This window comes from Colletotrichum phormii (genome assembly GCF_030913505.1).
Source record: "Colletotrichum phormii strain CBS 102054 chromosome Unknown BDP81scaffold_1, whole genome shotgun sequence".
NCBI classification, from domain to species: Eukaryota; Fungi; Ascomycota; class Sordariomycetes; order Glomerellales; family Glomerellaceae; genus Colletotrichum; species Colletotrichum phormii.
Window position 1 is genome coordinate 4,029,953 of NW_026851443.1, and position 21,785 is coordinate 4,051,737.

Here is a 21,785-nt window from a genome sequence, read left to right on the forward strand (position 1 = left end):
GGACTTATCGGACTTCACTCTCACTGAGATCTTCATTGTCCCAGATGTGGAGGCGAACTTGAACTTCTTACTTGTTTGATGCATTCGCTTCATATCAACGTTTGTTTAGACTTTCAGGCTATAGAGACTCTGGACATTTGATTAAAGCCGTCATCATGGTCATCCGAAAAGATGAATTAGAAGTACAGCTCAAGGAAGAGCATGAGTTGATCGCAAATGGCGTGCTAAGAGAGGACAACCCTTTGGATCAAACGACCGAGTTTGAGGCTTTCCTGCTGGCGTGCAGAAGAGGCGACCTGAAGACATGTCAGGAGCTTATTTCGGCTGGCATAAATATCAACGGCAAAGACCGTTTTGATTACACACCGTTGATCGTTGTGAGTGCGCGGTCACCGTACCTCGGACTGAGGCTTCACTGACGATCGTTTTCAAGGCTAGTCTATGTGGGCACCTGGAACTCGTACAACTACTTTTGGAGTCTGGTGGGTTGTGTGTGTTCATGTGCCGATAGAACCCCGCGACTGACCGATGTGAAAGGTGCATTGGCCGAAAGGAACACGTTTCAGGGCGAACGATGCATTTACAACGCCCTCAACGATAGGATACGAAATCTCTTATTGGAGTATGATTATTCAAAATCTACAGACCCGCTCCAGCCTTGGGCTGGACACATCACCAGTCTACTCTCCAAGGCCGTTCCAAAAACAACCGACATTAGCCTCATTGCAGCAGCACAGTCCTTTGACATGCACAAGTTTCTTCTGGCAGCACGGACGCCGTACTTCAGGAAGAAGTTGGATGGCGCACCCGACACCGCAACATGGAAGCTCCCAACCACGTACCCGCTCGAGTCTTTCCAAGTTGCCCTACGCTATCTGTATCTAGGAGAAGTACCCAAGGATGTGGTCAACGCTCGCAGTACCGTGACGGAGGAAGAGGTTCTCACTGGTGTTGATAAGCTCAGCAAGCAGCTCGAGATCGAACAACTATGGGAGGCTATCCTTGTGGGAAATGACCGAAGACTGGCGCGCCAGAGATACGAGGACGAGGTAAGGCGTGCGCAGGTCCAGGTCGATCGGTTCTACCGGGAGAAAGTCCTGGGCCACAAGATGATCGTGGAGACGAAGAGGGTCGGCGAGGTGAAATGGCGTCACGACAACTCAATCTTTGCTGATTGTCTTCTCTGTGCGCACGAGCCGGAAAGCGACGAAATCGAGACTGATGCGGAGGACTCTGAGAGCGTCGTACATGCTGTAGGCATCCCGCTGGGCCTTGCGACCAACGGCGATAAACCCAAGAAACGGCCTCGAAAGTCGGTGGTCTACCCCGTTCACAAGGCGATGCTCATCCGCAGCCCGTACTTCGAGACCATGTTCTCCAGCGAGTTCAGGGAGGCACAAGACTCAGAAAACCTACACGTCGTCACGGTGGACTGCATGCCCGAGGTTCTCGAGATCGTGCTCACGTTCCTGTACACCGAAAAGGTGGACTGCCCCCTCGAGCTGGCCTTGGACTTGCTATACACGGCCGACATCCTGTTCCTCGACAAGCTTAAGACGAAAGCAGCGCAGGCTATCAGTACCCTGGGAAGCGGTACGAGCAACATCTGGGCTGATCGCACCCACAGGCCCGACGTAGAGGACCGTCCTGACGAAGAGATGGAGCCCATCAACATCTACGACGTGATTCACGCGGCATGGGATCTGCGCGTCCAGCGCCTGGAAGAATTTGCTGCGCGGTACCTGGCCAACCGGTTAGAGGACTACATCGACGAGGCCGAGTTTGCGGAGCTGATCAAGGAGAGTGCGGAGAGGCTTAAGAACCGTGAAGAGACGGATACCATTGAGTTGCTGGATGATATCCGATACTATCTGGGCGAGCGCTTCCGGCTGCGTTTCGAGGACGCCAACCTCGAGGAGATGATGGACGAAGAGGGGGAAATCAACGCCGAAATGGCCGAAGCAGTTGCTGCGCAGAGCGAACAGCTGAATGAGGAGATGCGCGAGGCCAGTGCTATCTCCCAGGAAACCGCGTCCGATCCTCCTGATGCCACAGCCGTTGAGAACGGCGAAGACGGAGAGGGTGTTAAGACCCTGGGCGGTGAGGTGGCCGAGGACGAGTTCGCTTCAGATGCGATCAATTATCAGATCCTGCTTGGAAAGATCGATACGATGCTGGATCGTCTGAAGCTAAATGCATAGATTCCTCGGTGCAGTAGGATACCAAAAAGTAGGCAGTTTGAAACGCCCACAACCCCATCATCAACATCAAATGCGTCGAAGTAACCAAATCCGTTGAATTTACTCTGTGAGGCTTTGAAGAACCGCTTTCAACTTGAGTAGCTTTCCCGGTCCATGGCTCGGTCAAGCACTGTTGGCAAGTCGTAGTCATTCGATGCTCACGAGGTGGAGTTTAACATGCAGTCCATCGGTCAGGGAACGTTGCTGAGACATACATTGGGCAAGCACGGCCGATCGGGCCAGCGGAACGAGCGAGAAAGAAGCATGATACCAATAAACTTCGTTGATGAATCTAGCTTAGAGATCGTGAGAAACGCCTAGTTAAAGTGTCTTGCAAAGGATACCCATCTCCATTCCCCAGTCTTCGCACGTGTACAGACATCGAGCAGAGTTTGTGCCGCCCACTCGAAATCATTCAATGTCAAGTACACCTGACCACTAATCCGGCACCAAAAGCTACCAGCATAGAACTTGATGGGAATGTACGTCTCATACTCGGCTGGCGTCAGTTCTTGCATCCACTTCGCTACCCCTCGTCCCGCTGACGCGTCCGCGTCAAGTTCCGCCAGAGTCAAGGGAAGGCGAACATTAACGAAGCAGCAGCTCCGAAAGGAGGCGGACGAAGCGCCGAGGACTTCTGTGCCGAGTATCTCTGCCGTCCTGTCACCGCCTAGACGCGCAATGTATTCGCAGTATTCCCTAATCTTCGCCTCGCCGCCGCAGACTCTGGATCGGAATCCAAGCGCCACGGGGATGCAATAGTACGGTGTGTTGTCTGTTGTAGATATCTTGTCAAACAGTTTAGAAAAGTAGTCTCCCGACTTCAAATTATCTCGCTCCTTTGATCTCGTAGCCCCAGGATGTGGGCACCGTTGAAGTAATCTTCTCTTGGTTCCGGTATGGAACATAGAGGGCGGCGCACCCCCTCGGCACCATCAACCATCTGAAGTCGACATTAACGGCCCGAAGTAATTTGAGCTATTTGAGGGGATTGACTCACTTGTAACAATTGCTGATGAAAAAGTCAGGTTTGACAACGCCACCAAGGTGACTCAGATCAATGTGGCCAACGCCATGAGCTCCGTCGATGAGACTCAAGATCTTAAGCTCTTTGCAGGTCGCCACTAGTCTCTCAAACGGAAACATGACTCCTGGAAACGTGAGGACTGTGTCGAAAATGGCGAGTTTTGGCGTCTGTCTTTGACACTTGACCGCTTCCACTGCGCATCGGAATCGCCTCAAGATTTCGTCGTCGTCGATTGGATAAGTAATGCCAATTGCGTGTGATGAGACTGAACATTCTTCTGACAGCGACTGAATAGTCTTGAGGCACGAACCATATGTGGTGCTGAAGTGAAGAACTGTATCGCCGGGCTTAAAGTTCAAGTTTCGGAGCACGGTATTGACGCCCGTGGTGGCGTTCTGTACAAAAACAACTTCGCCGGGCTCTGCTCCTAGGAGTGGTGCCAAGGCTGCTTTGCTTTCTCTGAGAAGCTTGAGATAAGGTGTATCGTGTAAACGTATCTGGCCTTGCTTCGATTGCGTCCTGTAGTCGCCTTTAGTGATTCCGGACCTCTTTAGGAAAAGCCCCGAATGAGCCGTGATTGAGAGGATGGTAACCCTCGGCAAAAGAGAAACATTGCCCCCGGATCTCAGTTCCAAAGGCAACTGCTGATGCTGGTGACTCTGAGCCGTTATGAGAACTCATTTTAGGACAATGTCAATTTGAATTAAATAGCAATTGCAGGTTTGTTTTAATGATTATGGGTACGTTCTACTCAAGATGTGAGGGGTTTAAATTAAAGTACGCCTCTGCTCGTGTTGGTTGGAACTGCGGACAAAGACGCTGTTGAAGAGACCCATGCAAGCATCACGTGTTTATCTGCACGTTATAGCTGATAACGATGAATGAATGTTTGCCTGTTGGTTCAGTCTTGAGTCCTTCGATGCTGTCAGGTCCGGGGGAGACATGTCAACTGCTGCTGCTATCAGTCTTGGGGACATGAAGCAGTTTTCTTTGAACCACCAAGTCTCATTCGTGCCTCCTACGCTGACGATCTTGATAACTCTGATAAACCAGTGGGCATGTTTGCCCGCTAACCACAGCTCATCAAGAAGCATCTCTCCATCTCGCATCCCATTTCCAGTTCCTTTGAAGCCAGGGTGGCAAATCTAGTGACTTTTATATAGCAAGCAACTGATAGTAAACACAAACTCCACTCTTCAACACCCTCCTCACGCAACAACCTCATCAAAGCTCTTCCCCACCAACTTGACAAACACATCCTTATACTTCTCCGCCGTAGCCTTGCACACATCCTCGGGCAACGCAACGCCCTCCTTCCCCTTAAGCCCCTGCTCAATCAACCAGTTGCGGATAAACTGCTTATCAAAGCTCTCCTGGTCGCGGCCGACGGCGTACTTGTCAGCGGGCCAGTACCGACTGCTGTCGGGCGTGAGCACCTCGTCCACGAGCACGACCTCGTCCGTGTCCGGGTCGACGCCGAACTCGAACTTTGTGTCGGCGAGGATGATGCCCCGCTCGGCGGCGTAGTCGCGCGCCGCGGCGTAGAGCTCGAGGGCGAGCTCCTGCACGCGGTTGGCGTACTTTGCGCCGACGAGCTTGACGGCCTCGTCTGGGTGGATGTTTTCGTCGTGCTCGCCTTGTTCTGCCTTTGTGGAGGGGGTGTAGAGGGGCGTGGCGAAGGCTTGGGACTGTTGCATGCCTGCGGGGACGGGGATGCCGTGGACGGTGCCCTTTGATTTGTACTCGTTCCAGGCGGAGCCGGTGAGGTAGCCACGGACTGAGGGATGTGGTCAACAACATTACACCGCGAGAATGTTCAGTATTAGAGGGATGAGACTGGAACATACCGATGGCCTCGAGGGGGATGACCTTGAGGCGGCGGACCAGCATGGCGCGGTTCTTGATGAGGGCGGCGTCGGCGGCGGGCAGGCCGGCCGGGGGGTCGAGGGTGATGAAGTGGGTCTTGAGGCCGGGAACTCGGTCGGTGAGGACCTTGAACCAGTGGGCCTATGTGCCGTTGGGCAGTCGTATTAGCAAATATGACTTCTCACATCATCTGATATTTGAGAATATAAAGAGAGGAGTGGTGGTGAGGAGTGAGAATGCATGAGTGAGTGAGTGAGTGAGTGGAATGTATGTGAGAATGAGCCTTACAGAGGCGTGGGTGAGAATGGCACCCTTGTCAGGGATACCGTTCTCCATAACGACATCAAAAGCCGAAACGCGGTCGGAGGCGACAAAGAGAAGCGTCTTATCGTCGACCTCGAAGACATCGCGGACCTTGCCCTGGCCGATCTTCTTGAGGCCGGTGAGGTCGACGGATGTGACGCTAGCGGTCGCCATTGTGAAAGCCGTTTATGAGTTGACTGAGGTGGGGTGGAGGGGTTGAAATTTGGAGAGGTTCGTTCAATGGAGGGGCAGTCGAGAGTAAGTAGCTGTTCCTGTACATCAAGGGACGGAGCTCCAAGTGTAGAGATGTGAGCGATTATCGCCTTATAGATAGTAGTCTGGCGCACCTTGGTGAATTGAAGACGAGGATGAGTCAGGTTTTGAAGCCGAGTTCGGGATGAGATGGGAACGTTCAAAGGTGAAAAGTCGCGGCGCACCGTCCGCTCGGCACGGGTGACGAAAAACCGGCGTGAAAAAAATTTCCCCTTCGGGTGCACCCGCTCCACCGATCCCCCTCCTCCATTGATGGGCTCGAACCTTTAACCAGTGACATCGGCGGGTTGAGACGGCAGTCTGAATCATATCTCACTGACTACCTTATATGAACTTATTCATTATTTCAAGTGAAAGTCATGTCTCAAAAATAAGCTGCAGACTGAGGAGATATACAGTGAATGCCACGCAGGCCACGCTCTGAAGGCATCCCAAACTCGTTGAATACGTCAAATTACATTATCATTTAAAAGTGTGAGTAAGTATGTGTACATGAGAATTAACCCGCCATCAGGGCCGCGCCCACGACAGCAAACACAGACATGAGCATCATGACAAAAAATCCATCCGTTTCCGAGGCCACCTGCCCAGGATGTGACGCAGCATTCGGTGACTCGCTCGAAGACGGCGTCGCAGCGCCTGCCGAGACAACCGACGTATCCATCCCAGCAGCCGCCGTCCCCGTCATCGTCCCGGTCCCGGCCCTCGTCGGCGTCGGTGCCGGCTTACTAGCCTGGCTCGCCACGCCCGTGGCCGTCGGCAAAACAGTCTCGCCCGCCCGGAGCTCAATGACATTAGTCCGGGTCGCGTTAAGATTCGACTGCGCGATGCCCACCTGGCGGTTCGCCTCGTCGTAGACGACGTACGCGCTCCGCAGGAACGTGTCGCCCAGCAGCGCGAAATCTGTGCTGTTGACGTCGAACGTGGCGCTGTTTTGTATACCAAACATGCAGGGCTTGTCGAAGGGGGTGAGGCCCTTGAGCTGGTCCATGATGGGGTCCAGGTTGTCCAGGACCATCTCCTCCATCGGGATACGAATCTTGACGCCGGCGAAAGCAAAGTCGAAGAAAATCCCCTCGCCTTGGGCGCCTCGCCACTTGCAGTCGATGAAGCCGTACCCGGCGTCGACGACGTCGTATTTGACCCAGATTGACTTGGCCATTTGCTCTGGGAGGAGACACACCGTGGACCCGGAGTCGAGGACGGTCGCGGCGTTGAAGTTATCCTCGGCCATGTTGACCGTTTTGCCGTCTGGTGTTTCGATTTCGACACCGGTCATGGATACGCTATAGCTTGTCATGTTTCCGGAGTGGTGGTCGTTGACGAGCGGGACCGTGGTGAGTGAGCCGATGTATTTCTCCGTGTCAATGCCGCCGAACAGCAAGGTTCCCTCAGATGATGAAAGATCATTCTACTCAACACGATTAGCGGACATTCTGCAGAAGTTACGTTTGCAGAATTGCTCCCTTACCAGCCATATACTGAAGGCTTTCCTGCCTATAACGCCCTGCGTGACCATGTTGTCGAGAATGGTAGGATATTTGCGCTTCGTCGCCACAGTCTGCGAGAACCCCAACCCAATCAACCCCGTACCCTTGACCGTCTGATACGCCAAGCCAAGCTGCTGATCATTGACCGTCTTCCCATTGATGCTGACGACATCCTGGATGTAATCTCCCTTGATGTTCTTGCCGTCAAGGTACGTGATATCAAAACCATTGCGGCCGACGACCTTGTACGTCGAGCTGGCGGTCGAGTTGTACGTCTCAGTGCACCCAGTCTCATATTGGCGCTGCAGCTTCGTGCTCGTGCAGAGGTCGGCCTGCTTGTCGACGATCCAAGTGTCGCTGCTGCCCGTGTCGACGTGCAGCAGCGCCTTCTGCCCCGGTGTGCCGATTTCGACTTCCGAGTAGTACCCGCCGCCTGTGATGTTGTTGAGCGCCGCGAGGGTGAGGGTGTCGCGGCGGGTGATTTGAACCAGGTCTACGGGAAGCTGGATCTTGTGGAAGTTGGCCGAGATGACCTTTTGTGAGATGGCTTCCGACGCCAGGGCCGCGAGGGCGAGCGTCGTGGATAGCTTCATCCCTGTGAACGGGGGGGCAAAGCTACACTCCCTCGAGAAACGGAGACTAGGTGTCGTCTCCTGCGGCTTGAAGATCGGGGCCCCTGTTGTTTATGTCTGCTCCACCCCCGCAGACTGCTTCCTATGCGGAGAAGCTTACCCTGGCAGACGTCTGTATAGGCATTCGATACACCGGGGATATGTGTCGTTGGCAGCAGGAGGCCGTTGAGACTGCAGGTGGAAGAAGAAAGCAGAGTATCGCTGGCCGGACAGTCAGATGCCAACGGCGACGGGATCGCACGTCCTTTTCTGTCAATGGCAATGGCGGGAGCTCCTAGTACAGCCGCAAAAATGGGGAGGAAGGCCTCTTGTGGCCACGCCCAGCAGGGCTACCTGGGCCGTTGGAGCTAGCCTGACTGCATAATAGACCTGGCGCCACCTCGAGGGTTCGTTGTTTTTACGAGATTTGGAGATTTGGGGTTGATAGTCTGGTCGTGCCAGCCCCGAGAAGGTTAGAGAGGCACAGCAAAACACCCAAGATGGGCACGACGGGTTCCTCGGCTCAGTGCTTGGCGGCAAGGGAAATGAGGCCACGGGGCCATGGGTGGGATATCATGATGGACACGAGGTGGAATGCTCGCAATCAGGGGCTTTGTTGTTTTCTTGTCGCATTCTTTGTGTGGTCGGTTTTGGGTGGGAAGTATGACGCGTGGAGCATGCCAACATAGGCTGTAAGGTAAGTGGTTAAATGAGATGATGGGAAATGGGTGAAACTGTTTGGTGGGCAAGTTGAAGGATCAAAGACAGGCAGAGACAAGTCGCGGGCCGATTTGACATCTTGGCATATCCGGGGTGCTTAGTCACTCGGGATTTTACGAGGTGAACAACCTGTCGATGGATGTTTGATCCCTTGCTTCCAGAATTATGGTAACACAAGATGCTTAACCTCTTGATAATCTGTTTTGCTCCTTGGACTATGAATTCTGAACAAACATGTCGGCTGATGAGATACATTTACCGATTGCAAGGAATCTAGGAATCCGAATAGTACTCATGGCCCTGAAGGGAAGGCACTTAACAAGACCATCTTCTACCATGACCATGCTCGCGTTTGTATCAAATCGTGTTTGTGATTAGATGACTTTCCGCCATCTGTTCAAGATATTCCGAAGTGACTAGGCTACATCGTCTTCCTGTTCCAGTGTCTAGCCACAGCTTAGGTATTCTAGCTGTGCACTGCCATATCTCAAGCCTTTTTTGTCCCCAGAAACGCCTATCCACGCCATCGCAATGAAGAATCTTAGAAATTGGAACGGGGAGCCATCTCACGTAGCTATGGGCGGGCCCAGGGTTCCATCCGGCAGGACGAGCTGCACAGTATTATGCTCCGCCTCCTTCCTCAACTTCCGCTCCGTCGCCGCCTCCTTGATGCGGCGCTCCTCGTCAAGCTTCGTATTCGCGTCCACGGCCAGGAGCTTCATCTGATACTTCACATCTCTAGTGTGGATCGAGTACCATCCTTGATGGGGCTTGCAACGCTTCTTGTCGCAAATGTTCTTATCCTCGCCGCTCAGGCGGCTGCCGACGTCCAGGTTGCCCGCCTTAAAGACTTCCTTGGCCTCGTCCGATTTGAGCCAGTTGGCAAAGGGGCCTACGACGCCCACCTGATCGAGGCGGTAGTCGTAGCCGCACGCGGCGTCTTCGAACTGCTTGGAGGCAATGAGGGCCTTTCGCCGGTCGTTGGACCACTCGAGAAGTTGGAGCATCTTTTGGCAGAGCTGAACGTCTTCGCCCAGCTTTTTGCGTTCGGCGGCCGAGACTGTGAGAATATCCTTCTCCTCCTGGGTGAGGTACGCCGGTACAAGATTCTTAGTCTTGGATTCCGGGCTTTCAGCTGCAATGAGTAATTAGTCAAAATCCGCACTCTAGTTGGGCCGTTGTACGTACCTCCAACCTTCTTTGGAGCAAACGGCTTGGTTTGGACCTTCCACCTGCCATCATCCGGGTCGATACTGGCAAGCTTGCTAGCCAATAGACCCATAGCCTCCTCCTGTGTGAGCCCGTTCTGTGAACCACTATTGGACGAATGCTTCTTGGGCAGGGCGGCGATATGCTTCTCCCAGAACAGATGCGCGTGATCATCGCTGCAAAAGACACTGCTGTTCTCCGGACCATCATAGAGACGTGCTGCCTTCATGCAGTTCCGATAGGAGCAGGTCTTCTTGAAGAGGCTGACGTTCTGGTCGCCGTCTGCGCAGTTAGGACAGACGAAGCGCTCAATGAGGTTCTCGCCGACCTCCTTGCTCATGCCGATACACTCGCCGTGGAACCAGTCGTCACACATATCGCACGAGATCATGAACCGATGGTCGTCTGGACCACGGCATATGCAATACGGTCCGTTATCAGATTCCTCATCCGAGCCTCCTGCCAAGTCGTCGTGTAGATTGGCGGATGATGTCGTGGACGCCGCGTCGGTCTGCTTCTTGGGCTTGCTTGATTTCGAGGGACCGCCCTTGGGTCGCTTCGGAACCTTCTTGACCGCAGCGGTTCCCTTCTTCTTCGGGCCCATCTTTTGAGATTCCGATGGCTTCTCGGTGGTTTCTAGAATAGTGGAAGGTGAGAGAGTTTCTCTGGTTGGAGGTGGGAGAGAAGAATCGGCTTGTGAGGAAGCAACAGTGTTTGAATCCGTTTGTTCTCCCTCTACGTTTTGAGGTGCCGTTTGAGGCATGATGGGAGCATGGCCGGGCGCGTCTGCCATCTCGAGATCCTCATCCTCGCCGCCTTTGATCTTTGGCTCCACGTCTGAATCCATGGCTTCCAACATGTGTCTTTCTTACAACAGCGACAGCCTAAAAGTGGAACATGAATATTAGAAGCGCAGCACAAGAACAAACAATGACTTTAATAGAAAGAAAAATGAAAGACAGTTTTGTTTGTTGCGTGATGGAGGGGGTTGAGGTTCACTTGAGTGAAGTTACAGAGTGAGAGTGAGAGTGAAGGGTCCATTAAGAAAGACCCACAACAACCTCGGTGAAATGGGCAACTACTCGGTCTGGTTCGGTGAACTGCACAGAAGGGAAGGAACGCCGCATCAATGGTTCTTCCGACCCACAATATTTTGGAAGATGGCCCGAGCTCACCGAGAGCTTTTTGGAGTCTTACGATTTTCCAATGACGAAGGATCCCAGATTTCCCGGTCATATTAGCTCACCTCGTTGATTAAACCTTCAATTACCTCAGCCATGTCGCAAGCCACCACGAGGCTTCTGTGGAAGTCCGTTTCCTCTACAACTTCGACACAATGCCGGCGATGCATTTCCCAAACGACGTTCCCTAAGCAGACCCGGCCGACTGCCGCCGCGCCGAGCATGCTCCAGACAAGACCTTCGCCGGCGCAAAGGAGGACGAAGGCGTATAAGACTGTGGAGGAGGCAAAGAGCAGATACAGAGCAGGGGTATGGTCTCTCCCCAGAGTACTTGGGTGTTGTTGCCATTGAGAGTGGCCATGCTGACTGGGATTCTGAACCAGCCCTTTTCATGGAAGGCGGGCATGCTGTTCGTCGGAACCGGTGTCGGTCTGACGTGGTACTTTGAGACTGAGAAGCAGCGCATGGAGCGCAAGCGCATTGCGGAGGCGACGAAGGGCATGGGCCGGCCCAAGGTTGGAGGACAATTCGAGTTGACCGACCAGGACGGCAACAAGTTCACTAGCGAGGATATGAAGGGCCGCTACGCACTGGTACGTGGAGCCATATGGCATCTCCATCACGGAGATAGATAAGAAAAGGGGGAGAGAGAAAACTAACATTGCCTTTCGCCACAGGTCTACTTTGGCTTCACGCACTGCCCCGACATCTGCCCCGACGAACTCGACAAGATGGCCCAGATGTACGACCTCGTCGAGAAGCAGCGCCCCGGCTCCGTCCTGCCCCTCTTCATCACCTGCGACCCAGAGCGCGACACGCCCAAGGTGGTCAAGGAGTACCTCTCCGAGTTCCACCCCAAGTTCATCGGCCTGACGGGCACCTACGACGAGATCAAGGCCATGTGCAAGCTGTACCGCGTCTACTTCAGCACGCCGCAGCACGTCAAGCCGGGCCAAGACTACCTCGTCGACCACAGCATATACTTTTACCTGATGGACCCCGAGGGCGATTTCGTCGAGGCGCTGGGGCGGCAGCACTCGCCCTCCCAGGCGGCCAAGATTATTCTGGACCATATGAATGACTGGCAGGGAGGGTGGAAGAAGGAGTAGGTAGCGTTTGGAGGAAAGACTTGATGAAGGTGCGGCTGTATCAACTTGTGTAATATGTACCATCAGCTGTTCTATGGATAGACCTTTGAGCCATCGTTGCTCCAAGACCACTCAATCACACTGTAATACCATTGAAAGCTCACAGTGGACAGGACCATTTTAGGGGTTCACCTCATGGATCTGCTGCTTATTGGAGATCCAGTGTTTATTGCTCGTGGACATAGATATGGAAATGGATGCTCAGCAACTGCAGCTCGGGAAATGTTTCCTTAAGCAGGGCATCTCCAAGCTGCGACCCTTCGACATTGATACAAACTGCCGAGCATGAATTTCTGCGGCTCGCAAATAAGGAAAGAAGTTGTCAAGAAAGACTTGAGCCAAAATTTTCTCAGAGGTATCAAAACACAGCTTACTCTCATAAACCAAGTCTGATCTATTACTGGCTGGTTTCGAACCGTTGCATTCAACAAAGGCGCAAGACGCACCCCGCGGCTCTCTGCAGACTGCAGCGGGCAGGACATGAGGTCGACTTGGCCGCTAAAATTGGCGAGCGGAGAGCATTGGGTGGCAGGGGTACCTTAGGTTCCCTGCAGGGGAGAGCTCAGTCAGTGTTGACCGTTATCCGTTATCCGTGCCCGCCGTTCCAACCTCAACCGTGCCGAAGGACCTCGATTCATCATCACTCTTACATCCAGAAGCAGCAACCATTTCCTTTCACGTTCTACCATGCGGCATATTTGAAACCCCAAATTGATTTAAGGGAATTGCATTATACATCATGAGACAGGCTATCAGGGTTACGGGTCTCGGTCGGCTCCTCTCGAGGCCACTCACTACTTCACCGACACCGTTCAGATGCGCAGCTGCCGGTATCGGGCGTCACGAGAGAGGGATTTCCGGGTTGAGGAGAGTTACGCTGCCTTCGACGAGCTTATCGTGTGTCAAGACTGTTGGCGCGGGGCGGTATTTCAGTAGCAAGAAGCAGGTTTTCGAGGCGGGCGAAGCTCCGTCGTTTGCGTTTGCTTTTGAGTGAGTCAAGCCCAACGGCGCGAGGTCGTGCAGCTCTTTGGGAGCCACGTATGGCCCTGGAGCCCCAAAAGTTTCGAGCGAGAAATTCACCAATAACCATGAAATTACCGTGACTAACGGTAGAGCAGCATCGACGGCGTTCTGTTGCACGTGGCCAAGCCTATTCCCGGGGCCGCCGAGTCGCTTCAGTACCTCAACGACAACAACATCCCCTTCATCCTCCTGACCAATGGCGGAGGCAAGCCAGAGGCCGTCCGGGTGAAGGACCTGAGCGACAAGCTCGGGGTCAAGCTCTCGGTGGACAACTTTGTCCAGTCGCACACTCCCTTTCAGGAGCTGGTGCAGGGGCCGGAAGGGCTGGGGGACAAGACCATCTTCCTGACGGGTGCGGATGCGAAGAAGTGTAGAGAAATTGCCAAGCTGTAAGTCAGCAACCTTTTGAGAGCTTGTACGTTCTGCGAACTTAACGTCAACTGACAACTCCAACAAGGTACGGCTTCAAGAACGTGGTGACGCCAGCAGACATCATCCACGCCCACCCAGAAGTATTCCCCTTTGAACTCCTCAAGAAGTCAGTCTACGCAGACTCCCACGAGCCCTTACCCAAGCCCATCCACAACGGCACCGTATCAGACGCGGACGCGCTCAAAATCGACGCCATGTTCGTCTTCAACGATCCGCGCGACTGGGCTCTCGACATCCAAATCATCACCGACCTGCTCCTCTCGCGCGAGGGGCTTTTGGGGACGTACTCGGCCAAGAACGGCGATGCGTCGCTTCCCAACGGCGGGTGGCAGCAGGACGGGCAGCCGCCGCTCATATTTTCGAATGCGGACCTGTTCTGGTCGACGACGTACCACCAGCCGCGGTTCGGGCAGGGGGCGTTCCAGGCGGCTGTGGCGGGGGTGTGGAAGGAGGTCACGGCGGGGCAGGCGGAGTTGAAGAGGACGGTGTTTGGGAAGCCGTTTGCGACTACGTATCAGTATGCGGAGCGGGTGCTTGATGCGCATCGGCGGGCGCTGCTGGGTAAGAAGAGTGGCGGCAACGGGGAGGCGCCGCCGTTGAAGACGGTGTACATGGTGGGAGATAACCCGGAGAGCGATATCCGGGGCGCGAATGATTATAGCAACGAGGAGACGGAGTGGGCTTCGTTGCTGGTGAAGACGGGGGTTTGGAGTCAGACGAGGGGCGCGCCTACGCATAAGCCCACGATGATTGTGGATGATGTCAAGGCGGCGGTTGAGTGGGCGTTGCAGAGGGAGGGAAGGTCGACTAGAATCTGAGCATGTGTTGGAGCATGTTGGTACTAGAAGCTCCAGCGGATGGTCCAAATAGTGTATTGTATTTAGGTAGCCGTAGCTCGTCGATGAATGGCATGGAGTGAGTGTGTAAGTACTCAGCTGGAGCGTGGAATATAAGGTAAGATAGAATACCTTCCTCTCCATTTCAGACTTGTCATCATCTTATTGAGCATTGCAAAGTATCTTTTTAGAAGAATATACCGAGAGAATAAGCTGGCTAGAAGAGTTATAATAGATGATAGTGAGAATGTATGAGATAGAGGGCAGTGAAAATGATAGTGGTGAGTAGCAAGTCATTCTGGTCATTGCTATACCTGCCTCTCAAAGCAGGATTTTGCGATTTAGACTCTTCTCCCAGTGACATGGCGTCGTGTTTGTTCAGAGGAAGAGATTGGACGGTCGATTTTAGCACATGGCAATTACCGGCATGGCAATTGGTTTTCCCCAATTACCATTTCGCCCTATGTGGTCAGTTGCGAGTTATGGTGTCGCCATGTACGTCACATGCAAGACGCGCGCCATGCCTTGAAAAGCAAGGGTCGGGAGCTCCCGACTGGTACAGTAGGGTCCCCCTGACGTCACATTTAGTCTTGTCTTTTAGGGGGTGGTTGCGTGGGTGCGTGGCATTGCCATGGAACTGGGCTGACATGTTGGATGCTAAACTTGATGTTGGTTCTGTTTTTCTCTGAGACCTCGTGAGATGTCAAGTCGGTGACAGAATCCTCCCGAGTTTTTAGCTGGTGGTGATGGAAGAGCGAATTGGTGTTAGTGCGACGATAAGAACAACCCTTGCTCTGTGGCAGAAGGCGAAGCTAACATGTGCAACTGAGCTGAGGTGGGCGGAAGTCGGTGGGATACCAAATTTGTGCGGTTGTCGTCGGGTGCGGTACTGCGGCACTGCGGGACAATGTACGGTCTAAAGTACGCTATAAGAAACTGGGACCAATGACATGATTAGGACATCAATCCACTGGAAGCGAGCAGGGATGGCGGCGAGGGTGCACCTGACCACTTCAAGCTCGTAGTGGAGGTCCACTACAGGAGCTCTCCCCAGTGGTCCCCGTCCGTCCCCACGGCTCGGTCAACCAAAGCGTCCAACGGGCCCATCCAATAACTAGGTACCTGAGGTAAGTAGTACCTTACGGAGTACAACAACCTCACCAGAAACCTGTCAACCTCGCACCACACGACTAGTTGCCCTTTTGCTGCGGCTGCAATTCGCCCAAACGACCGCTCTCAACCTGTCGTGTCTTGTCTTTCTTCCATGTTTATCCTTTTCACTTCATCTGAACACCCTTCTTCTTCTTGCATCGTTTTGCATCGCCTCCCCGCACAAACTCTTGCCATTCTCGTCTCATTCTTCCGTAAATCCTCCTCTTCCAGGACCCCCTCCCAACTTTCCAACCCAACCCAACCTGCAGGCCCCCCCCCCCCCCCCCCCCCCCGTCACCCCTCACAGTTGGGGTCCAATCTGACCCGTGTCGCCTGCCTGCCCCACGATAAACCCCTCCGTGTCTTTTTTACCTTACGCCGGGCCCGATAAGAACTTCCAGCACCCGACTCCGTAGTACTCGCCCTTTATCGTGGGATTCCCATTCTCTGGCACCCCCCTCCCCTCCTCCATAGGCAACGAACCTAAGCTGCAATCGCAAACTGTCACCTCTCACCTCTCACCTCCCCAAAGGAGGATAACCTCGATTTCTTCACCGACGCACACTGCAATCCCCTGTCGTCTCACGCGAGCAAATTTTCTCTATCCGTGTAGCCGCGAACTAGCACTACCCGACTTGGTGCGCGCGACTCCTCTCAGGCTCTCATAAATACTCTTGCACCCGCTTCTTCGTGTGTCTTGCCTGCCAAGATGTCATCCTCTTCCTCGCCCCAGATCACTGGACAGCAACAGCCCCTGCGATCAGCCATGAAGACGGACGAAGAGTGCGCTTCCAACCCTGGTAAAGGTCAGTCCAAACAAACGTCTGGCTTCGTCCCATTTTAAAATCTACCTGCCTATCTACAGTCTGCAGGCTCGGCATCCGCATCAAGTGGTATCGTGCCATCTCGACAGTGATGGGAGAATGAGGGATCGCGCACATGTGGCTGGCAGTCGAGCCACGATAGTGACTTGTTCTCATGTCAACGCCTGCCTGCCTGCTTGCCTGCCCCGCGTCACTCAGGGATACTTTGCTGCATGCCGCCGCATCACACTTTCCCGCAGACACGGCTTGATGGACCGGTATCTTTGCTGGGCTTGTGACTTGTGAGAAGAACTACATGATTTACTAACCAATTCGCAGTCGTTCAAATCGCTGAGCCAGAGGCCGATGCTGTCGCTCCGCCTCCAACTGCCCCGCCTTCCGATCATCACCACAAGAGACAGTACGCCGCCAACATGGCCAAGAGGTTGACAGGTCGTATGGGTCTCACCAGCTCCTCATCCTCTCGCTCTTCCCCCGTCATGGAGTCATCGCCTGGTCCGTCTTCCGACGATGCTACTGCTGCTGCCGCCGGTCAACCTTCTCACCACCATCATCGCCACGGCCACAAGGCCCACTACGAGAGTCAGAAGCTGCTCGCCCAGCTCAACGACTGGTTGGAGCATGAGAAGAAGAAGAAGGCTGCCCGCAAGAGCAAGACCTCGCCTCGACGCCGCTCGCCGCAGTCCAAGAGCAAGAAGGAGCGAGCTTCTCCATCAGAGGCAGCAGACCCTAGCGCGCAGCCCGCTGCTCCTCGGTCACGGTCAGACTCCATTGACTCTGATTCCAGCGACGTTTCGTTCGATAGGCTGCAGAGGATTATCGAGGACAGCATGGCTTCCATGGGCATCAACGCGGTTCCTCAAATGAGTCCCAAGGTCGGCAGGCGCCCCTCTCTTCGCCACAAGAAATCGCCGTCGCGTAGCATGCTCCATAGGACGGCGAGCTCCGACACCGATTACATTGGCGATGACGTTGTGGTACCAACCTGCGACGCAATTCTCGACAACTCAAAGACTCTCAGCTACAGTGGTGGAGGCAAGAGCACCGATGACCTGACCCTTGGTGGCCAGGCGGACGAGAAGGAAAAGGCCTGGGAAACGTTCAAGAATGAGATTGTGCGTTTGGCTCACACCCTGAGAATCAAGGGTTGGAGGAGAGTCCCCTTGGACAGTGGCAATAACGTCTTGGTGCAACGTCTTAGCGGAGCCTTGACCAACGCCGTCTACGTCGTCTCTCCCCCCGAAGACCTCGAGGAAGTACCCGGCAAGAAGCCCCCGCCAAAGCTCCTTCTGCGTATCTACGGACTGGAAGCCCTCATCGATCGCGAGAACGAGCTCAGCGTGCTCCGGCGACTGGCACGGAAGAAGATTGGCCCGAGGCTCCTCGGGTGCTTCACCAACGGCCGTTTCGAGGAGTACTTCAACTCCATCACCCTCACCCCCAACGACCTGCGCGATCCCGATACGTCCAAGCAGATTGCTAAGCGCATGCGGGAGCTCCACTTTGGCATCGACGTCTTGGAAAGGGAAAAGGACGAGGGTCCCGCGGTGCTCAAGAACTGGGATGCCTGGCTTGGCAACGTCGAGAAGAAGATTTGTGCTCTCGACGAGGGCGTACGGAACGGCAACTGCGTCTTCCGCGATCGCGGTTACGTATGCGGTGTGGAGTGGAAGCAGTTCAAGGAGCTCTACGACAAGTATCGTGAGCTGGCTCTCAGCGCCTACAAGGGCCACGCCATCCGCGAGCGTCTCGTCTTTGCCCACAACGACGTGAGTGCACTTGCTTCTCTTATTCCCCCCAAAGTATCAAAGTCAATCACCAACTAACACGCCCATCCAGACCCAATACGGCAACATTCTCCGCATGCGCCCCGAAGACGAGAAATCCCCCCTCCTCAAGCCAGCAAACGAGCACAAGCAGCTCGTCGTCATCGACTTCGAGTACGCCGCCGCCAACGTCCCGGGCCTCGAATTCGCAAACCACTTTACAGAATGGTCCTACAACTACCACCACGAGTCCCTCCCCTTCGTCTGCAACACGGCAGTCTACCCGACCATCCAAGAACAGCGCCGCTTCCTCAAAGCCTACGTCGAGCACCGCCCGCAATACACCCACGGCGGCGCCTCCACGCCCCGCCTCACCCCCGTCCCCGTCGACGGCAGCGGCAGCACCGGCGCCAGCACTCCCGCCCTCCTGCCCACCTCCTCCTCGTCCTCCATTGTCGAATTCATGCTCGACGCCCGCGTGCCGCCCAACCACTGGAAAGAAGAAGAGCGCCGCGCAGAGGAAGCAGTCGAGGCCGAGATCAAGGAACTCTACGAAGAAACTCGCCTCTGGCGCGGCATCAACAGCGCGCAGTGGGTCGCGTGGGGCGTCGTCCAGGCTAAAGTCCCCGGCTTCGAGTCCCAGGAGGAAATCGAGCAGCAGGAGAAACAGGCGCAGAACGAGGCTGCCGCGGCGGCGGGCGACGCGGACGCCAAGGCCGAGGTCCAGGCTGCTGCGGAGGACGAAGGGGATGAATATGATTACCTGGGCTACGCGCAGGAGCGCGCCTTCTTCTTCTTGGGCGACTGTGTGCTCATGGGGATTGTGAAGAGGGAGGAGTTACCTGAGGATGTGCAGGCCCGGCTCAAGATTGTGGATTACTGAAGTTATCTAGGGGTGCTTGTTCAGTGAGACGCGCCAACATCTTTCTTCTTTTGCACATAAACCGTTCACAATATACCAAATTTCAAAGGCAAAAGTCAGGCAGTAATGCGGATTGTTTGATTGTAGTGGGCATCTGATGTATTTCTATGCCATGAATCGAGAACAGTCCTCGCAAGGTGTGATGTTGGGCCTAGCCTCTCTATATCCTCAATGTACCTTTGCAAGTGCCATGTAGTATCGCAAATCGCCCCCAAAAAGCACCTCAGTTCATCTTATTATACCGCTCCCTAGCCCGGTCCTGCACCGTATTCACATACTCGGCATAGCTATTCGTAGTCTTGCGCTGGGCCAGCTCTGCCGCGTCGCCCAAGTTTCCGCCCTCGGCGCCGAGGCCGACGCCCTCCTGGTACGCGTGAGTGGCAATCACCTCGGTGCGGCCGTCACCGTTGGCACCCAGACCCTGTCCCGTGGTCCAGCCCATTTTAGCCAGCATCCCCGCGCCCTTGGACTTCGGAGGCGCCGGTGGAGGTGTCTTTTCCTTGGATGCCGCCGCCGTCGCCGCCGGAGGGTTGGTCGACTTGTCGTCTTTGCGCCCTGACTTGGCACCGCCTTGGACAGGGGGGGCCTTGGGTTTCGCGGGTTGGTTAAACACCTCTCTTCGTTCCTTGGCGCGATCGCGGTATTGCGGTGCCGATTCTTCGTTCCCCGCTGTCGTCGGGGGTTGCTCCTCTGCCTGTTTCGCCATCCTCTTGTCGCGGGCAGCTAGTCGCGGCTTGGCTGCCTTGACCTTCTCCTCATCTGCTGTGGCGTTCTTGTGGTTTCTCGATTTTTCGTGCGTGTTAAGATCATCCAGAGACTTGTACTTCATCATACAGATCAAGCAGCAGATCTTTTCGCGGTCCACGTATGATGTTGGCGCTTCTGGCGTGGATGTCTTATCTGGAGCGCCAGCTCCCGGCAAAGGCCCAGATGTCGCAGGGTCCTCAACCGCAGGAGCCCCATTGGGCGATGCCGTCGGAGCGGGAGCTTTCGATAGACTGACGCCCGTTAAAGAAATCTTGATAGGGCCGGTAGATATCGCGTTCGCGCCAGACAGAGAGATCTTTACCGGCGCGCGCTCTTCAGACTGGCCATCTTCACCAACAGCATCAGCGGCTCGCTTGCCCTCGTGTATTTCGACGTGCCGTTTCTGCCAAAACGCCATTTGCCCAGCCATCGGCACCGACTTCTTGGTGGAAGAGGCGGGCAGGTTTCCATCTGCCTTGCGTTTCTTGCCCTTCTTCGCCTCGTCGGTAGCATCCCCTTTGCTTCCGTCTCCAGAGGTGCCGCCGGGAGGTACCTCGGTGATCACTTTCTGGCTGGGATATACGTGAGGCTCCCAGTACTTGACCCGAATAGCCGGGTTAAACAGCGGGTTGAAAGAGACCCGCTCGTTGAACCTGGTCACTTCCCTCAGTTCTGGCACGAAGACGCCGAGATGGATGGTCGAAACTGTCACTGGTTTCGAGGCAATGGTGAATTCGCGCATCATCTTGAACTTCTTCATGGCCGCCAACGCGTCTTCCACGGTCCAGAACTCGGCAAATCCAAAGTTAAATGACTCGTTCGTCTCTTGGTCACGCATCATGAATGTGCGGTGCAGAGAGCCAGGCCTTGCGCCGTAGCCAGATGCATCGCCAGTCGGAGCAGTGGACTTGAGCTTTGGACCGTCGCCCGAGTTCTTTGCTGATGCTTGCTTTTGCACGAGCTCCAGTTTTCCAACTCCCGCCGAGAACACATCCTCGGTAACGGAGGGCGCCAAAGGGAAGAAAACCAAGATTTGAGAAGGTGTATCCGATGCATCACTCTCGCCAGTCAACAAGAACCGGTACTGGGACGGATCTGGACGGGTCAGTACGGGCCTCAAACTCTACAAGAAGGATTACTAAGTGTGCATACCTGTAGGTGGACCACCGCAGTTTTTGCAGCGGCTCCTTGTCGCATAATTTGAGAAGTCGCAAGTCGGACAGCTCCAGTTGGCGGCAGTTCCAGCGCGACTTTCTCGCTCGGCGTCATCGCGGTTCCTTGCGTAGTGGATATAAATGAGGGTCATGCCGTCCGTAGTATCATCAGCCTCTCCGCTGAAGAAGTTGATGACAAGCTTAGGATAGTTTCCTTTGACAAACTCGACCGCTTGCTCGACATTCTCGAACTGCGCGAAAGCGCGACGCTTGCCTGGTATGTGTGTGAGCAAGTGCGGCCAAGTGAGTTGAGGGACAGGTGGCTTACCTCGCCCAGCCGAGGGAATGCGAACATCGACAGATGGATATTGTGACAGATCGGACTGTTTGAAGAGACAATCTCGCAGCGTCTCGAGAGATACATCGGATGGCAAGCCTTCCAGGATCACAGTATCACTCGGAGTACCAGCTTGTCGAAGAGGCGATGTAGAACGATCGCGACGAGGATGGCGATCTGGGCTGCCACCTGGAGAGGCGGAAAAATGACGAAGATCCTCGTCAGGACCACGTCGGGCATCATCGCTGCGAGTGCCATCGTCGTAGTAAGGGCGAGAGTAGCCCCGGCCACCTCGATCGTAACGACGTGATCCGCGGTCGTCGCCGTCATGTGGGTGAAGTAGCGCAGCGTCTTCATCACGGCGATCCATATAGTCATCCCGACCACCGCCTTGATCTCCCGATCTAGGACGTGACTCGTTGGCCTCACGCGACGGTCCATGGTAATAACGGTCGTAGTCTCTCGCGCGGTATTCTGCAGTCTCACGATCCCAATTCCGGTCCCGATCCCAGTCGCGCTCGCGA

General features: G+C 54.7%; 9 protein-coding genes across 9 annotated transcripts; 4 read left to right on the plus strand and 5 right to left on the minus strand.

Annotated features, from left to right (window-relative positions):
* Window positions 1–49: 49 nt before the first annotated feature.
* On the plus strand, window positions 50–2,537 carry BDP81DRAFT_414536 (BTB/POZ domain-containing protein). The gene is made up of 3 exons (XM_060589371.1): window positions 50–377; window positions 434–482; window positions 538–2,537. The coding sequence occupies exons 1-3, from the start codon at window positions 156–158 to the stop codon at window positions 2,199–2,201; spliced, it is 1,935 nt and encodes a 644-aa protein (XP_060452326.1). The 5' UTR covers window positions 50–155; the 3' UTR covers window positions 2,202–2,537.
* BDP81DRAFT_477686 (putative aminotransferase family protein) lies at window positions 2,522–3,948 on the minus strand (the record flags this gene model as incomplete). Its single annotated transcript, XM_060594824.1, has 4 exons — window positions 2,522–3,079; window positions 3,111–3,183; window positions 3,241–3,734; window positions 3,814–3,948. The coding sequence occupies 4 exons, from the start codon at window positions 3,946–3,948 to the stop codon at window positions 2,558–2,560; spliced, it is 1,224 nt and encodes a 407-aa protein (XP_060452327.1). The 3' UTR covers window positions 2,522–2,557.
* Window positions 3,949–4,475: 527 nt separating this feature from the next.
* Window positions 4,476–5,610, minus strand: BDP81DRAFT_389089 (phosphoribosylaminoimidazole-succinocarboxamidesynthase; the record flags this gene model as incomplete). Its single annotated transcript, XM_060587217.1, has 3 exons — window positions 4,476–5,044; window positions 5,115–5,274; window positions 5,422–5,610. 3 exons carry the CDS (start codon window positions 5,608–5,610, stop codon window positions 4,476–4,478), a joined length of 918 nt encoding a protein of 305 aa, XP_060452328.1.
* Window positions 5,611–6,208: 598 nt separating this feature from the next.
* On the minus strand, window positions 6,209–7,792 carry BDP81DRAFT_306164 (eukaryotic aspartyl protease; the record flags this gene model as incomplete). Its single annotated transcript, XM_060583248.1, has 2 exons — window positions 6,209–7,120; window positions 7,181–7,792. 2 exons carry the CDS (start codon window positions 7,790–7,792, stop codon window positions 6,209–6,211), a joined length of 1,524 nt encoding a protein of 507 aa, XP_060452329.1.
* A 1,049-nt stretch (window positions 7,793–8,841) lies between these two features.
* On the minus strand, window positions 8,842–10,716 carry BDP81DRAFT_338586 (PHD-finger domain-containing protein). The gene is made up of 2 exons (XM_060585991.1): window positions 9,719–10,716; window positions 8,842–9,665 (listed from the first exon to the last, which is right to left on the minus strand). Exons 1-2 carry the CDS (start codon window positions 10,596–10,598, stop codon window positions 9,097–9,099), a joined length of 1,449 nt encoding a protein of 482 aa, XP_060452330.1. The 5' UTR covers window positions 10,599–10,716; the 3' UTR covers window positions 8,842–9,096.
* Window positions 10,717–10,964: 248 nt separating this feature from the next.
* On the plus strand, window positions 10,965–12,172 carry BDP81DRAFT_338587 (SCO1/SenC). Its single transcript, XM_060585992.1, has 3 exons — window positions 10,965–11,229; window positions 11,304–11,513; window positions 11,598–12,172. Exons 1-3 carry the CDS (start codon window positions 11,017–11,019, stop codon window positions 12,027–12,029), a joined length of 855 nt encoding a protein of 284 aa, XP_060452331.1. The 5' UTR covers window positions 10,965–11,016; the 3' UTR covers window positions 12,030–12,172.
* Window positions 12,173–12,689: 517 nt separating this feature from the next.
* BDP81DRAFT_414545 (HAD-superfamily subfamily IIA hydrolase) lies at window positions 12,690–14,754 on the plus strand. The gene is made up of 4 exons (XM_060589372.1): window positions 12,690–13,058; window positions 13,187–13,480; window positions 13,549–14,477; window positions 14,540–14,754. The coding sequence occupies exons 1-3, from the start codon at window positions 12,808–12,810 to the stop codon at window positions 14,339–14,341; spliced, it is 1,338 nt and encodes a 445-aa protein (XP_060452332.1). The 5' UTR covers window positions 12,690–12,807; the 3' UTR covers window positions 14,342–14,477; window positions 14,540–14,754.
* A 1,994-nt stretch (window positions 14,755–16,748) lies between these two features.
* Window positions 16,749–18,984, plus strand: BDP81DRAFT_456955 (choline/ethanolamine kinase; the record flags this gene model as incomplete). Its single annotated transcript, XM_060593229.1, has 2 exons — window positions 16,749–18,104; window positions 18,175–18,984. The coding sequence occupies 2 exons, from the start codon at window positions 16,749–16,751 to the stop codon at window positions 18,982–18,984; spliced, it is 2,166 nt and encodes a 721-aa protein (XP_060452333.1).
* A 262-nt stretch (window positions 18,985–19,246) lies between these two features.
* Window positions 19,247–21,631, minus strand: BDP81DRAFT_307506 (uncharacterized protein; the record flags this gene model as incomplete). The annotated part of the gene is made up of 3 exons (XM_060583370.1): window positions 19,247–20,865; window positions 20,923–21,198; window positions 21,253–21,631. The coding sequence occupies 3 exons, from the start codon at window positions 21,629–21,631 to the stop codon at window positions 19,247–19,249; spliced, it is 2,274 nt and encodes a 757-aa protein (XP_060452334.1).
* Window positions 21,632–21,785: the final 154 nt, after the last annotated feature.